The sequence below is a fragment of the Chelonoidis abingdonii genome, chromosome 17 (assembly GCF_003597395.2).
Source record: "Chelonoidis abingdonii isolate Lonesome George chromosome 17, CheloAbing_2.0, whole genome shotgun sequence".
In the NCBI taxonomy this organism is placed as follows: Eukaryota; Metazoa; Chordata; order Testudines; family Testudinidae; genus Chelonoidis; species Chelonoidis abingdonii.
The window spans coordinates 33894215-33909630 of record NC_133785.1 but is presented as its reverse complement, the minus strand read 5'-3'; the positions used below and the strand labels follow the sequence as shown (position 1 = coordinate 33909630).

The 15416-nt window shown below is 44.2% G+C and overlaps 1 protein-coding gene across 2 annotated transcripts in view; it reads left to right on the top strand.

Annotated features, from left to right (window-relative positions):
• LOC116822127 (monocarboxylate transporter 2-like) overlaps nucleotides 1-15416 on the top strand; it is a 74225-nt gene that overhangs the window by 25641 nt on the left and 33168 nt on the right. Inside the window, exon 2 of one of the 2 annotated variants that reach the window (XM_032775764.2) lies at nucleotides 281-540. The exons of the other annotated variant lie outside the window; for it this stretch is intronic. Within the exon in view, the coding sequence (XP_032631655.1) occupies nucleotides 324-540 (217 nt within the window). The 5' untranslated portion in view covers nucleotides 281-323. The remainder of the gene's footprint in view (nucleotides 1-280; nucleotides 541-15416) is intronic. 2 annotated transcript variants of the gene reach the window in all.

The following is a 15416-nucleotide window of genomic DNA, read 5'->3' as shown; positions in this document are numbered from 1 at the left end:
TAAAAGCGAGTGGGGCAGGCTGAGTCACTAGGCCAGGGTGCAAGTAGATTTAGAATGAGCTGCTATCTGCTGTACTGTAGCACCATCACCTAGCATGCCATTTACCTAGGAACTGTGTTTTTCTAAAGCAGTGTTTGAAATTTCTGTTGACTCTGCTTCAGCAGCGGCAGATTTTCCAAACCCTTACCACTGAGAGATAGTGAGCGAGCGAGAGAGAGAGAAGTGGTTGTGGAGAACTTGCCCAAGGACTAATTTTGCGTGTGTACACTTTGTTTTTCAGGGCTTGCAGAGGAGTGCTTTCTGGGCTTTAATTTAGCCTGGCCATGTCGCCTCCAGCTAACACACACCTAGCCTACACCCCTCCTGATGGGGGCTGGGGCTGGGCAGTAGTATTTGGAGCATTCATTTCCATTGGATTTTCATATGCTTTTCCTAAAGCCATAGCAATCTTCTTCAAAGAAATCCAGGATGTCTTTGGCACATCCTACAGTGAGATTGCATGGGTGTCTTCAATTATGTTGGCCACTACCTATGGTGGAGGTGAGTACATCAGAAATATGCAGTTGTTTTTGTTTTCTTCTAATGAGGGAGTACAGGTACCTACAGATTAAAGAAACTGTAGATTCTGATTGCACTCTATTCATATGTGTGTTGGAGTATCTTGCATATTTTAGAAAGCTGTACTTGGGTAATGAAATCAAAAATCTTGTGTTGCACAGATCATGTTTCAGATGCTGCTTCGAGTCAAAAATTCAAAATGTGACTTGAGAGTCTAAATGCCAGTGTCAAAAGTGATTTAGGGACAGATTTTCAAAGGTATTTAGGTGTCTAAAGATGCAGATGGGTGCTTAATTGGGTTTATAAGCACTTATATTAGGCACCTCACTTGGATTTCTGTGGTAGTCAGGCATCTAATCTAATTGGGCAGCTTTGAAAATCTTGGTAGGTGTCTTTCTGCATCTTTAGGAGCCTACGTAACCTTTGAAATTCTCACCCTTGGGTGCTTCAGAGCCTGAATCCCATTCACGTTCAAATGGGCTCAGAAGCATAGGTGCCAACTTTCTCCGGCGCTGGTGGGTGCCTGTGCCTCCCCACCCTTTTCCCCGCCCCTGGCCTTGCCCCCATTCCAACTCCATCCCCAAAGTCCCCACCCTAACTCCACTCCTTCCCTGCTCCTATTGGATCCCTTTCCCAAATCCCCGCCCTGGCCCCACCGCTTCCCCCAGCATCCTGCGTTCCCCCTCCTCCCCTCTCCCTCACTGCACCGCGAATCAGCTGTTTCGCTGCAAGAAGCAAGATGCAATGGCGCGCTCGTGGAGGAGGCGGAGGTGGAGGTGAGCAGGAGCAGGAGCAGAGGGGCGGGGCAGGATGGGACCCCACCAATTTTTTTCTGTGGGTGCTACAGGGCCTATGCTCAGAAGTGACTCTGTCCCTCTTGAAAATAGGCCTTCGCCTCTGAAGTCAGATAGGTGCTTTTGAAAATTGTACCCTTCTATAAAGCATTGTGGTATTTATTTTATGTCTTGTTCTAAGGCTTTTCAATGTTGCGGTCTAAGAACTTAGCTATAGTGATTATAGATCTGCTTGACCTTTAGTGATTGTCTTTGTAGAATTTGCAGTTGAGCAACTGTAACTCTGACCCAGCCAAGCGTTTGTTTGGGGGAAATTCCCTGTTTCGTTAAATAAGTAGATATCGGTATGGATAAGTAAGTCACATGGCCAGTTGTCAACATTAATGTCCATTAGCTTCCCATTGTCCCCCATGGCCTCCATTCAGAGCTCTCATCCTCAACATCCTATTGCCCTTGTGAACAGGTGCAATATTTGGGGACTCGGGGCGTCTGAGGCAGGAGAGAGCATGGGTGTAGCATGGGTGTGTGTGTGTGTGTGTGTGAGAGAGAACATAGGTGGAGTGAGGTAGTGAGAGGGGAGTGCGGCTGTGGGGGGAGTTGGGCTGCATGGGCAGTGATGGGGAAAAGTGGGTCTGTAATGCTGGAAGTGCAAAAGGACTGAAAGAAATGGGCAAAAACCAAGTATGTCAATGCTGGAAAATATCAAACTGAGTCGAGGGACATGGGATGTGGGACTCAAACCTGGCCCTAAAAAATATTAGCCCTGGGCAGCAAGTTCCTGGCATGCCCAGTGGCCTCAGGTGTCTGCAGGTGACTGGCCTGAGTGATCGTACTGCTGTTAGAAGGTGCAGGATGTATGGGGTTTAGCAGCATTGCTCAATGCACCCTCGAAACTGCGCTCTTCTGTTCTATGGCAGTGCAGTCTGGCACGTTTTCTGCTCAGTCTGATGGAACGTGCAGGGTTTTCCTGGTGCGTGTGATGTTTTGGATGTCATCCTTTATCATTACACCATTTACCTTTGCCCCGATTTGCGGCGTACATGATACCGAGATCGTTTTCTGCTTGCTACATGCTATGGGAACAACCCTGTTTGACCTCATGTTTTGTCTAGCTTCAGATACCCAGAGCAAATTTTACATCACTTCTGGCCCTTTATTGGCAGGAACTTGGACTTTGACCCTCTCTGCTGACGATAAGGCACCAGCTGGTTTCCCTCAATAGAAGCCAATGAAAGCCTGCCCCACTTTAAATCCCAAGCGTGAAGGAGACACAGGATGCCTGCTTTGACAGCGTGCTGGAAATGTTTTTCCTTGTTTTGGCCTCGGCAGGTAACTTGTCCCTATCAAGATGGCAGCTATGAAGCAATTTGGCCTGTACAGCAAAGGCATTAATGTCTTTGGGAGTAGCATTGCCAGATGTCTAAGGCCTTGATCTAATGCCCACTGGAAGTCAATAGGAGTAGCGGGCTGAGTACCAGATAACTGGCTGTGGTGTTCAGGCAAAGCCGAACATTGGGCAGAGCAATAAATGAAGCAGTCCTCTGAATTGTAGCTTATCGTTTGTTGTGACAGGTTGTAAGTTCTGTAATACAATATCTAGTCACCCTCATCAGCTCACAAAACAGAGCATACTGGGTAGCTCTTACTTTTTGCTACTTCCATTGTAACAGACTGTGAACAACCTGGGCAGTCTTTGATTAAACTAATGTAACGGCATGTCAGTCCTGAATCGGAGTTCCAGGAGGTTACTCCCATTTTTTTTGCATGCTTTTAAAATAAAATGAATGCAGTTTTCCTCCCTCGTGGAGTAATGCACTCTGGAAAGGTTAAAGGCATACACATAGACTCATAGACTTTAAGGTCAGAAGGGACCATTATGATCATCTAGTCTGACCTCCTGCACAATGCAGGCCACAGAATCTCGCCCACCCACTCCTGTAACAAGCCCCTAACCTATACGGAATGCTCTTGGGCTTGTATTTGCTGACCTAGTGCTTGATTCAAGAAATCAGTGGGAGTCTTTCAGTGGACTCCCTTGGGTCAATCCCATAGAGCCCAGCCTTGCAAGGACATGAGCACATCCGTCCGTGGGCGTGTTGGGTTCTCCTCACCTCGGAGGAGTGCTCAGAAGTATGCAGGCCCACAGGAAGGATGTATAATTTTTGAAAGGTCAGTGCTCGGGGTGATGTTCATGCAGTAGTTTGGCAACATAAGCTCTGTCCCACCAACCTCAGGCGTAGCTACCCTGCCCAACCCCCTTCTCCCTCATCACAGTAGTCTCCGCAGAATGAATTGCATGGCTTGACAGGGACTGGGGAGTGCTATGAGAGGTTCCTTTGCTCCCCTTGAAGCTCATTATTTGCTGTGCATTTAATCCTTTTAAAGTGATATTGATAAATAATCATAGAAATGTAGGACTGCAAGAGATGTTGCTAGGTTATCTGGTCCAGTCCCTTGCACTGAGGCAGGACAAGATATTATCTAGAACACCCCTGACAGGTGTGTGTCCAACCTGTTTTTAAAAAACCTGCGGTGATGGAGATTCCACAACTTCCCTAGGTAATTTGTTCCAATGCTTGACTGCCCTGACAGTTTGGAAGTTTTTTCTAATGTGTAACCTAAATAGTCCTTGCTGCATTTTAAGCCCTTGCTTCTTGTCCCATTGTCAGTGGATAAGGAGCACAATTTCTCACCCTTCTCTTTATAACAACCTTTTACCTACTTGAAGACTGTTATCAAGTCCCTGCTCAGTCATCTCATCTCCAGATTAAACAAACCCATTTTTTTCATTCATTCTTTCCTTATGGGTCATGTTTTCTAGACCTTTAATCATTTTTATGGTTCTCCTTTGGACTTTGTCCAGTTTGTCCACATCTTTCCCAAGGTTTAGTGCCCAGAACTGGGCACAATACTCCAGTTAGCAGCACAGAGTAGAGCGGAAGCATTACTTCTCGTGTCGTGCTTACAACACTCCTGCTAACACATCCCAGAGTGATGTTTGCTTATTTTTGCAATGGTATTAAATTGTTGACTCATATTTAGTTTGTAACCCTTTAGAACCCCCAGATCCTTTTCTGCAGTACTCCTTCTGTCAGGTAGCACATATCCTGAACCCACCAAATGGGAGCCTTATCCTCTCTGCCACTGAACAAACAGCTGCTAATATGCCACTACCAAGAGTGCACAGGCTGACTCTGCCGGGTCAGATGATTAATAGCAGACTGCTGATTGGGCATCACTGGGTGCAAAGCTTCCTGTTCCTGTCCCATCCCTTGTCTGAGCAACTAGTCACTAGGCCTGTTGCTGCCTAGACCTCTGAGACCAAGTTCCTGCTTCCTCGCCTGGTTTCTGCTCCTTGTTCTTGCTGTCTCACCCTGTTCTTTGTTCCTCCCGCCACACCTCTTCTTTGTTCCTGTCACCATGCCTTGAGCTCAGTTGCTGATTCCAGCTTTCACCCTTGGTGTGACCACAATTCTGATGCTGCTCCTGATTCCAACCACTAGGTTAGGCAGCCCATGTTTTGGGCCCTGACATCCAGTGGAAGTGCTACTGTGGGGACCTCCGCACTGTGGAGGTGGAGGCTAGATTAGGTGGTTGGGGAATGTTAGATATATGGTTAACTGTGCAACTCACTGCCACAAGATAACAGTGAGGGCAAGAATTTAGCAGGATTAAAAAGGGCATGTATATTTATTTGGGTAATGAAAATACCCAGGTAGAATCATAAGTATTAAACCAGAAACAAGTTCTGGGAGGGATATAAACCCTCATGCTTCAGGGGTCAGTCTAACCACTGAAGTATCAGAAACGAACTTTCCTTTGGGGTAGATTATTCCATAACTGTTTAATTCACTCCTCTGACACATGGTATTGGCAACTGTTGCAGAAAAGATGCTGGGTTAGATACAGTCTGGCAATTCCCATGTTCCTACGTTGTAATTCATTTTCTTCTGGCTTTTACATTGTTCAAAACAATAGGGCTAAAATACAGTGTATGCTTTTAAATAGGACATTGGAATGGAAGGCATTTTATCCTAATTAGCTAACTGTCCCTTTGAAAGGATCTTAAATGTTACCACATATGAATTGCTACCACAATTGTAACAGAGGGTCAGTGAATGCATAGAGATCCATCTTTGGAGCAGCTGTATGATCAAGGCCTTCACCTTTCCCATACAATCCTTTAGAATTATGCACGTTTATTTGTCCTCTGCTCCCCTTCTCCATTCCTGCATTGGGTTTGTTTGTTTCAGTTTTCGTCAAGTTGGTGACGCCAAATTGCTTAGTGACTGCAGACAAGTTAGCCATGGGAGTTCACAGAACATTAAACACTTGAAGCACATTTGCCCCAGAGTGTATTTAACCCATCTAATGTGATTGACTGGGCATTTAACACTAGAGCGGGCTGACATAAACAGCTTGAGTGATTTAGAAGATGTCATTAAAGGAACAAGGCACCAGTTTATATGAGTTTTCAGAGTTTTGTTCTGCTAAAGCGGCTATTGCAATTGTCTGCAAGCCAATATAATAAAACCTGTTTTACTATGCAAGGTAGTTAATAGTTTGACATCAGGTTTTGTAACTTTGTTTTTTTAATTGAAATAATAAAGTAAGAACATAAGCTTTTTTATATATGCTCTTTACTAGAGCTGGTTTAAAAAATATAATTGTCACAAAAATGAAACCTGTTGTTTTTTGGTCTTGTTAAAATTTTGATGAAAATGTCATCAGACTTTCTAATTTCAATATGTTTCAACCAGCAAAGAGAACAAAAACCTTGTAACGTGCTGTAGTTACCGAGATGGATTTGCAAGAGATGGAACCCAGAGCTAGATTCTCAAGCTGGCGTGGCTAGCAATGCCTCAAAAAGCAGAGTTCCAGACTGCATCTGCCCTGAGCTTTGGGGAAGTTTGTGTCTGGATTTCGATGTGTGCTGTGTGGTTCAGGGTCTTCTCTAAATAATACCAAATGATGGCATCAATGCATATTATTTTTCTGACCAATAGCGGTATCCTGTCCTCACTGGAGAACTTTAAGTAATTCTATTTCCAAACCAGGAGAAAACCAAGACATCACAGGTGACTAGATATTGCACTGGTGGGCATGAAATATGAACTCAAATGGAATAATAAATTCATAGATCCTAAGCCCAGAAGGGACCATTGTGATCATCTAGTCTGACCCCTCTATAACTATGCCAGAGAACTTCCCAGAAATAATCCTTAGAGCTGATTTTTTAGAAAAATAGTCAATCTCAATTTAAAACTTGTCAGTGATGGAGAATCCACCATGACCCTTAGTCGTTCAGTTGTTTAATTACTTTTGTGTTAAAAATTTATGCCTTATTTCCAGTCTGAATTTCTCTATTTTTAGCTTCCAGCCATTGGGTCACGTTATACTATATATAATCAAATCTATCTTGCTGTAATTTCTATAATTAAGCCTAGTGCCATACTAATATACACTGTAGGAAGAAGTAACTGGTCTCCAAATATTCATTTAGCCTAAATGAAGATTCATGAAAGTTTAATATCTTTGTGATCTGCTCCTTTCACCTCATTGAGTCAGTGTGGTTGACTCAGACCAAGAAACAGAAATGAAAGGCAATAATGCTCCTTTGACAGAATGCCAAGGTTCAAGGGCATTCCTTGCCACGGCCTTTCCAGCACGGTGACCCTGGCCCATCTGACCCAAAGATCTACCAATGGCATCAACTTCCTGACAGGGATTGCTCAGCTGGCTGATGGTCCAACATCTGATCTTCATTTGCCCTCTCTTATATCTTCAATATGCTGAAAGAAGACCCCTCCTCCCAAAAAAACTCCACCAACAACAAAACCAACTTGAGGCCCTTTTAAAGAGGCTTGGTTTTCAGAAGGCGGGTGCTTAGCACTTTCTGAAAATCAGGCCCCTTCACAGTGTCTCAAGTTGGGACCCCAAAATCACTGGTCCCTTTTGCAAGCCTTGGTCATATATTCATCCTGCTTGAAACATGGGGAGAACGTGGCGTGTCTGGATGTGGTGTTATAAAACAAAACAGTCTAAAATAGGTAGGGAGTAACCTTGCCTGGATGCCAGGGTAAATATGTTGTAACTGACTACTGTGAAATGGAATTCAACGAGCTTATCCAGCCGGTGTTAGCGTGTAAAAGAGTGTATGTCCATACTGTGCCTTGAGCGAAGTGAGACAAGTGACTGGTTTCACACCTCAGCCATTTAGCAATGAAATCAAGGCACAAGACTTACCCAACCTCACTTGGAGTGGTAGGGCTCTATTCCAACCCCCGTGCCAGTGCAGCCCAGTATGTATGATAACCCAAAGTTGTCTCGTACAGTAGCAAAAGGGCCAAATGCAGTTATTTGGGATCTAGCCATGTAGATCAAAAGCCTTGTTCAAAGTCAACAGTCAGTGCTGTTTGTTCATCTCAGTTCATTGATGGGTCACTGTCCTCCTCTGGCATCTTTTCTGGGCAACTTTCCTTTACAGGATTACTCTTAATCCTGCAGGGCTGATAACAGAAGAATATCCTTGATTACTGGCTTGACTACTTGCCTGCTTGTGTGCTGATGAAGAAAGAAGTGGTAGGACTGCTTGAGAAAGACTTCCTTAAGTGGGTTTCTAAGTCTGACAGAGCGAAATAACTGTACAGCAGATTAAAAGGCATTGGGGTGGGATGCTGGAAACCAGCATAGCTCCACTGAAGTCAATTCTCCACCAGTTGAGGAACTAACCCTATATGTTTCAACAAAATATGGAGACTCTGATGTTCTGATTAATAATAGCCTTTATTTTCAGACTTCCTCTGTCTGCTGTCCCTCATTGTCTTGACATGATCCTCATTAGAAGGATGTTCTTTCACTGCTTACATTATGCCATGCTCTCTGTCTGCATTTCACAAATGAGTCAGAAAGAGCTTGTTTTCTGGTATTTCTTTCATACACCAAGCTAGACCTGCAGCTGGTGGAAATCAGTGTAGATCTGTTGACTTCGGTGGAGCACTGCTGATTTATAGCAGCTGAGGGGCTGGCCCATAATATCAAAACTGCTCTGGTTTTGGGAAATAAGATTGAAGAAATGGAATACTTGTGTTTTAATCATTATAAACAATTTACATTTTCCTTAACATGTATTCAGGGAGGCAAACAACCTACCTTGTTTTAAGATGGAACTCGATACGTCTATGAATGGGATTCTGTGAAGGGATTGCCTGCAATAGCAGGGCCTGGACTCAAAGACTAGGAGGGGCCTTTTAGTCCTGAATCCAGGGGTGAAGGCTGCAAAATGCTGAGCAGATTTTGAACACCCTGCGGTCAGTGGGAGTTGAGGACACTCAATATCCTGCATTATTATGCCCATTGTACTTTTGGGTCTGGATTGACAGGCCTAGAGAGTATAGAATTCGGTCTGTCCTTCGCAGACCTCTTTTCTAGCCACAGAACAGGCACCAAAGAAACAGTTGTCCCTCCACTGGTGTGATCCAGAGAGTGGGTAGTTCAGTCTTCATACCTGTTCCTCCCATGGCACCGCTTTAACACTACTAGTTAATCAACTGCTGGTATTTTTTCATAGATTTTTAAGGCCAGAAGAGACCATTATGAACATCTAATCTGGCCTCCTGCATAGCACAGGCCAAGTTTTATCCCTGTTTTGCAGATGGGAAACTGAGGTGCCTAAATGCCTTTGAGGATCCAGGCCTCGTTACTTGTCCAAAGTCACACAGGAGGTCTGCAGAAGAAGAAGGAACTGAATGGGGGTCTCCAGAGTGTCAGGCTAGCAGCCTAATCACTGGATAGGGTGGCCACTGATGCATCCCCAGAATACCGGGCATTCTGGTCCATGTGGGAAGGTGCAAGGTCAAGCCACATGAAGGATGCCATTTTGAAGAGTTTGCTGCACTGCCCCTGTCTGCGTGACCTCTGTGCCTGATACAGTGTGTCCTCTATGCAGAATACTGGTGCCAAACAAGGAACAAAGCACTCCAAAACAGGACTGTCTGGCTTGTGTATCACTGGATCATCCTCCCTCTTGAGGATTAAAGCTGTTTTGGATGCCTAATGTCAAGCAATGTGGTTTCTAATAAACCTGATTATCCTCGCTGGAAAGGTGCTCCATCCTTTCACTGTTACATTTGAGAGAGGCCATTGCTCTGCAACGTGGGGGTCTATCAGAGTAGCCATTCTCAGCCAAAATCACATGAGGTGTCTGGGTCCTACTGGCCAAACAGTCTGTTAAAAATATCTGTTGAGGCAGTTGGTGCAATTTTTCACTAAATATGTTCATCATGCCCGTAGGCAAAGCATGCAGAAGGGGCAAAATGTGTTCTCCGCTGAAACTTGAAGGCTTGTACGGCATGCCTACTAGCACTTCACTTGTCTTTTAAATAGTTCAATTGAGAACACTGGATTGGGATTCAATAGATCCGGGTTCAATTCCTGGCTCTGTCCCAGGCCTGCTGAGTGATCTTGGACAAGTCACTTCCCCTCGCTGTGCTTCAGTTTCCTCGTCTTCGAAATGGAGCAAGCACATCACAAGGTAGGTCAGTGTCACTATGGTATCTATAGATGAAAAGCAATGTATAACAGCTAGGTATTATATATATGCAAAGTATTACTATTTGCATCTACCACACCTGTTGAGGCTCACTGTTAGAATGCATTAGAATTTGTGCAGGTGTTTGCACCCGCGAAGCACAGACACAAATGTGATGAAACATCAGGGGTGGCTCTAGGTATTTTGCCGCCCCAAGCAGGGCAGGCAGGCTGCCTTCGGTGGCATGCCTGCGGGAGGTCCCCAGTTCCGCGGATTCAGTGGCATGCCTGCGGGAGGTCCGCTGAAGCCACGGGACTAGTGGACCCTCCGCAGGCATGCTGCCGAAAGCAACCTGCCTGCCGCCCTTGCAGCGACCGGCAGAACTCCCCGTCCTCCCCCCGTCCGTGGCTTGCCGCCCCAGGCACACGCTTGGTGTGCTGTGCCTGGAGCCCCCCTGTGAAACATATGAGCAAAGCGATAGGATATGGCTCTTAATGGAACCAGTGTCTTCAGGGATGCCATAACAGGGAGGTTGGTTGTGGGGTTAAGACACAGAGGAGCCACTTAAGAGACTTGGATTTGATTCCTAGCTCTTGCAAAATCCTTGGGGAGCTGTTTAATCTCTGTGTGCCCTAGTCTCCCCATCTGTAAAAGGGGAATACTACTCATTCCTTTGTCTGTTTGGATTGTACACTGTGTCTGTAGTTTATAGGAATTGGGTAGTATCCCTTTAAATAGTTAGGGATTCCTCTCTGTCTTCTATTGCAGAAGCCACCAGAACCTAAGAGAGCAGCCGGGTGTATACATAGGTAGGCCACGTATGTTTGTAATTACAATTATTTGGACCCTAGCTGTGTCTGTGTGGTTTCCTCAGACTCTTAATGGTGAGTAGAGAGCAAAACCACAAGAGGGCTTTATTGCGTGTTTGCACAGCACCTTGCACAATGAGATCTTGGTCTCTGTTAGAGCCTTTTGCTGCTACTGTGCTACAATTAATAAATAACCTGAAGGACAATCAAGGCAATATCCACATACTAATATTTACGCTACTGTTTTGAGAATCACTGTCTGAATGTTTTAACGTACAGGAACATACAAGGCAGCATCTGAAAACTCCAAAGAAATTGTGATTTGTTTTTGAATAAAACTGTGATCCCTGAGCCAGACAGTGTTTATTATTGTCATTATTTATTATTTATCAATTTGAAATTGGATGAAAAAGCCAGAGGATCTAATTCTGGAGATCCCCTCTATTGACTTTATTTTCTCTCGCAAAGCTTGTAAACGCTTAATGCAGCATCTGCTACCAACAGCAGATTGTATTGGGCTTGGGAAGATTGGACTGGGCTTGTATTGGACTTGGGAAGTTGAAAGTCAACAATTGACCTTGCACATTTTAATCTAGAATTGTATAGTTCCATTGCATTATGCTGCTAAGACTATACATTACAATGCTGGGTATAGAAAGGACATGCAAGTACATAAGGCATTATGGATAATGGGCCTGATTCTGCAAACTCGGACAAAACTCCCAGTGAAACGAAGGCTGTGGGATCATGCGCAAAGGTAACTTTAGGCCTGACTCAAGAGTCATTGAAATCATTCCATCAGCTTCAATGGGCTGTAGACCTTTCAAATCACTGTACAAATATCAGTCCTCAGGACACCCCTCAGGAAAACCAGAAAGGGTATGTTACTTGCTCAGGGATACTCAGCACATCAGGTTACTACTCTGAAGGTCCCAAGCTTTATCCATTAGATCACACTGCTTGTTAACATTTTACAATGACCCTACTGCATATGGGTATTTTCATCTCTCTTTTCAACTTCCCACTTAAATGCAGATCTGTTCAAAGGGAGAAACACATGGTACGTGGTCCAGTTCAAGAAATGTTTCCTTCAAACTGCAATTATTTTAGTAGGCATTCTGCTGGGGGGGGGAGGGGGGTCTGTTACCAGCATGTTTAGTCTAGCATCACTGAGGTTGGACAGCTGCAGCAGTAAGTGCTGCAACTCTTGCATTGCCTTCCCCAGAAACAGTTCACTGTGCTGATTCTGCAAACGCTTATGCATGTAATTCTACTCATGGGAAACCAATGAGACCATTCATGTTAGTAAAGATACTAGCGGGTTCAGGATTGGGGCCCAGGGTTCTGTATAACTTAGTCTAAATAGAGACAAAGTGTCTATGAATTAGGCAGTTAATACCTTTGAGGAACTTGGCCAAAACCACCACTTCAGGGGTTATCAATGACTCTAAGCCCTGGGCAGCATTAGCACTCAGCTGTTCGGTGCTCACTGTCTCCAGTCTTTCCCATAATACTGTCACTGATAGATGTGAATTAGAGTTGTTTGTGGAATCAGTAAATGTTGGAAAACGTCAATTTCACCAAACACATACAAATTGATGGAAAAAATATTTCCATCCATGATGATAGAAATTTACAGAGAGGCAAAATAAGAAAAATGCTATTTGAGAATTTATTAGAGGTTGATTTAAGAATATTTACTATATGTTTTGACATGGGATGTTGACAATCTGTGTTTGAATGATTATAAGGCTAAAACTTTTTGAAACTGAATGTCTACTGTCATTAAATAGGTACTGTTTCACCCTGCCCATAGTTTCCTAAAAGTGTGAAAATTTAAATTGATCACAATTAAAAAAAATGCTTAAAATCCACAAGTTTGTGCAGCCATGAAACTTGAAATCAATAAAAATTGGAAAAAATGCTTAACAATAAACATTGATATTCTCTGTTACAAACCAATAAAAATCAAATTCTGCCAAGTCTAATTATGATTAAGCCAAGCCTGGTGCTTTACATCAGCAAAAAGAAATGCATGACCCCTGCGCTGAGCAGTTTATAATCAATGGGATTGATTCTCCATGGTCCTGCACCTGGCTTCTGTTCCTGGCCCTGCCACTGATCTGCAGTGTCACTTTGTGCCTCTGTTCCCCCTTGTGCCCTCTGTCTGCCATGTCTGTGTGTTTGCAGGGACAGGTTTAGCACAGCGAGTTAAGGAGTATCCTGGCGCCACCGTAATACTACTAATAATTTGCACTCACTTCGGGCAGTTGTAAATTCTGGGAAAAAGGACGTGATGGAGAATCAAGCACTAGGTTTAGACATTTAGTATCAAGTTGAGGGTAACAGCGGAGCGGAGTAGAGAGTGGATGAGAGAAGGAAGGTCAGTATTTACAGGAATATCATCACCTGGTGACTCACTAGAGAGACGTGTTCAATTACGTAGTGCTGGTTCAATGACAAAGATTTTTTTGTATCGTATATGTAAAAATAACTGTGATTATCACCTCGCTTCTTGTGGCCATCTCTGAAGATGCAACGTCTAGGAAGGAACTGAAATGATGAGACGGTAGCTGCAGGCCAGCCTCCCAGTTGCTGGAAAAAAGCCCATGTTGTTCTACTTAGACGTAAACTGGCCAGATCAGGGATGATCTTTTTGTTCAATGTTTGTACAACATCTATCACAACGGGGCCCTGGTCCAAGACTGGGGCTCCTAAATCCCACAGCAGTAGAAATAATTATAAATAATCATTATTCAGTATTGTTCCCATGACTTCTCATTCTGTTGCCTTTCTGTACCAAGTAGTTTTTTCTGGACCTTGATTCTATTTAGCATTTATAGGTCATGTTTTACTTACAGGATCTAAGGTCCCAATCCTGCCAGCACTTAAACACGTACTTCACTTTACACCTATTGAGTTCAATGGCTCTGCTCCCATAAATAAAGAGAAGCCTGTATGTAAGTGTATGGATAAGGCACTAAGGGACAGATTTTAAAGGCATTTAGACACCTCACTCCCATTGATTTCATTGGGAATTAGACACCTAGATATTTTAAAAATCTACCACTAAGTCCTTAACTTGCTGTAAGAACAAGAACCCTGACTGTTATATGTATAGCTTCATTATAATCTGAATCCTTCCTGTGGCATCAGATGGCCTGTAGGGAATGAACAAGGCTTCGTCATCCCTGTCTATTGTGCTGTGTGTTGGAAAGGCTCCCTTGTTGTGTTCCCTTTTTTTTCTGCCTGTAGCAGACAATAGTTTAGTCCCCTGAGGGCTGTAATACTTTGGTCTAAATCTGGTTGGTGAGCCTGGGATGGGGATGACTGGATGGCATTTAGCAGTCTGTGATAGACAAGAGGTCAGACTAGATAATGTAGTATCTCTTCTGGCCTTAAACTCAATGGGTATGTCTACACAGCAAAAAACCACTGCGGAAGCAAGTCTCAGTGCCCGGCTCAACTTACCTGGGCTCACGGGCTGGTGCTGCGGGGTGAAAAATAGCCGTGTAAATGTTCAGGCTGAGGCTGGAGCTCGGGCTCTAAAACTCACTGTGCTGTGTAGACGTACCCTGTGGCTCTGTGACAAGCGTAGGTCGTGGGAAGTGTGGAGGAGCAGTTGGCTGCTTTTCCTTTGGTCCTTGCCTTTTACCCGGTCCGGCATGGGTGGCCCTTCCAGGAACTAAAATTCCCACCGGCATAGCTCTCTGGATTGTTGGGGTACATAAGCCTTCCCACCAAGTCAAAGTGGGAAAGGATCCCAGGAAAGGATTTTCGTTATTATGCTGATTTATATTGAGAATCCATGCAAATAATGATTTTGGTTCTGTCATTGATGGGGCTCAGTCAATTCGTACACGTCTACTGAACATCACAAACCACTCAAGCCCTACAAGGTCACCACCTGTGTACTTCATTTTTTTTGTTTGTTTTAAATAGCCCATTCTAGTTAACAGCAAATAGTAGCACCATGGATTCAGGTGAAATATTTTGGTGTTTTTGGTCTTCCGTCGTCACATAGCTTTATCATTTTGTCCTTCGGTGCAGCTAGCAAGGTTACCAGACCGGAGGAACAGAGTTGTGACAGACTTAACAAAAAAGAAGAATACTATGTGCTAGTAAGAAAAAAAATCAAAGGTGTTTTTTGTTAACCCTTTGGAGTGATGGACTAGGTATTGTGGTAAATTACAATCTGTTCAAAAAAGTAAATTTTAAAGCCAGTGTATTAAATCTGTACAGTATGAATTTCATCCTGGTGATGCAATTGCAGCCACATGGGTTACCATTAGACAGATGGTGCCAAATGTGGACAAGAAAGATCTGCTAGGGCTTTCCCAAAGCTTTACTAACACAGATAGTGGTCTTCTTAGCATATGCACAACGTGCCTTAGGTGGCATGTGACCAGGATTCATCACCAGATTTGGTCCTCTGGTTGGATCATTAGCTTCCCTGGCTTGGACCAGGTATTGATGGGGATTGTGATGTGAATGCTGAATCCATCGCTCCCCCACCCCCCTCAATTTCGTGTAACTAGCCATGTTCCCCTTCTTTTTCCTAGAAGTTGTGGCCCTGCTTCCATAATCCAATTCCAGTAGTGTTAACTGCGCCGCGCGTGCAATGTTTCGTTGAGAACTTTTTACCCTAGCAACTCCAGCGGGCCGGTCAGGCGCCCCCTAGAGTGGGCGCCGGTGCCATGGCGGTGTATATACACCCTGCCGCCG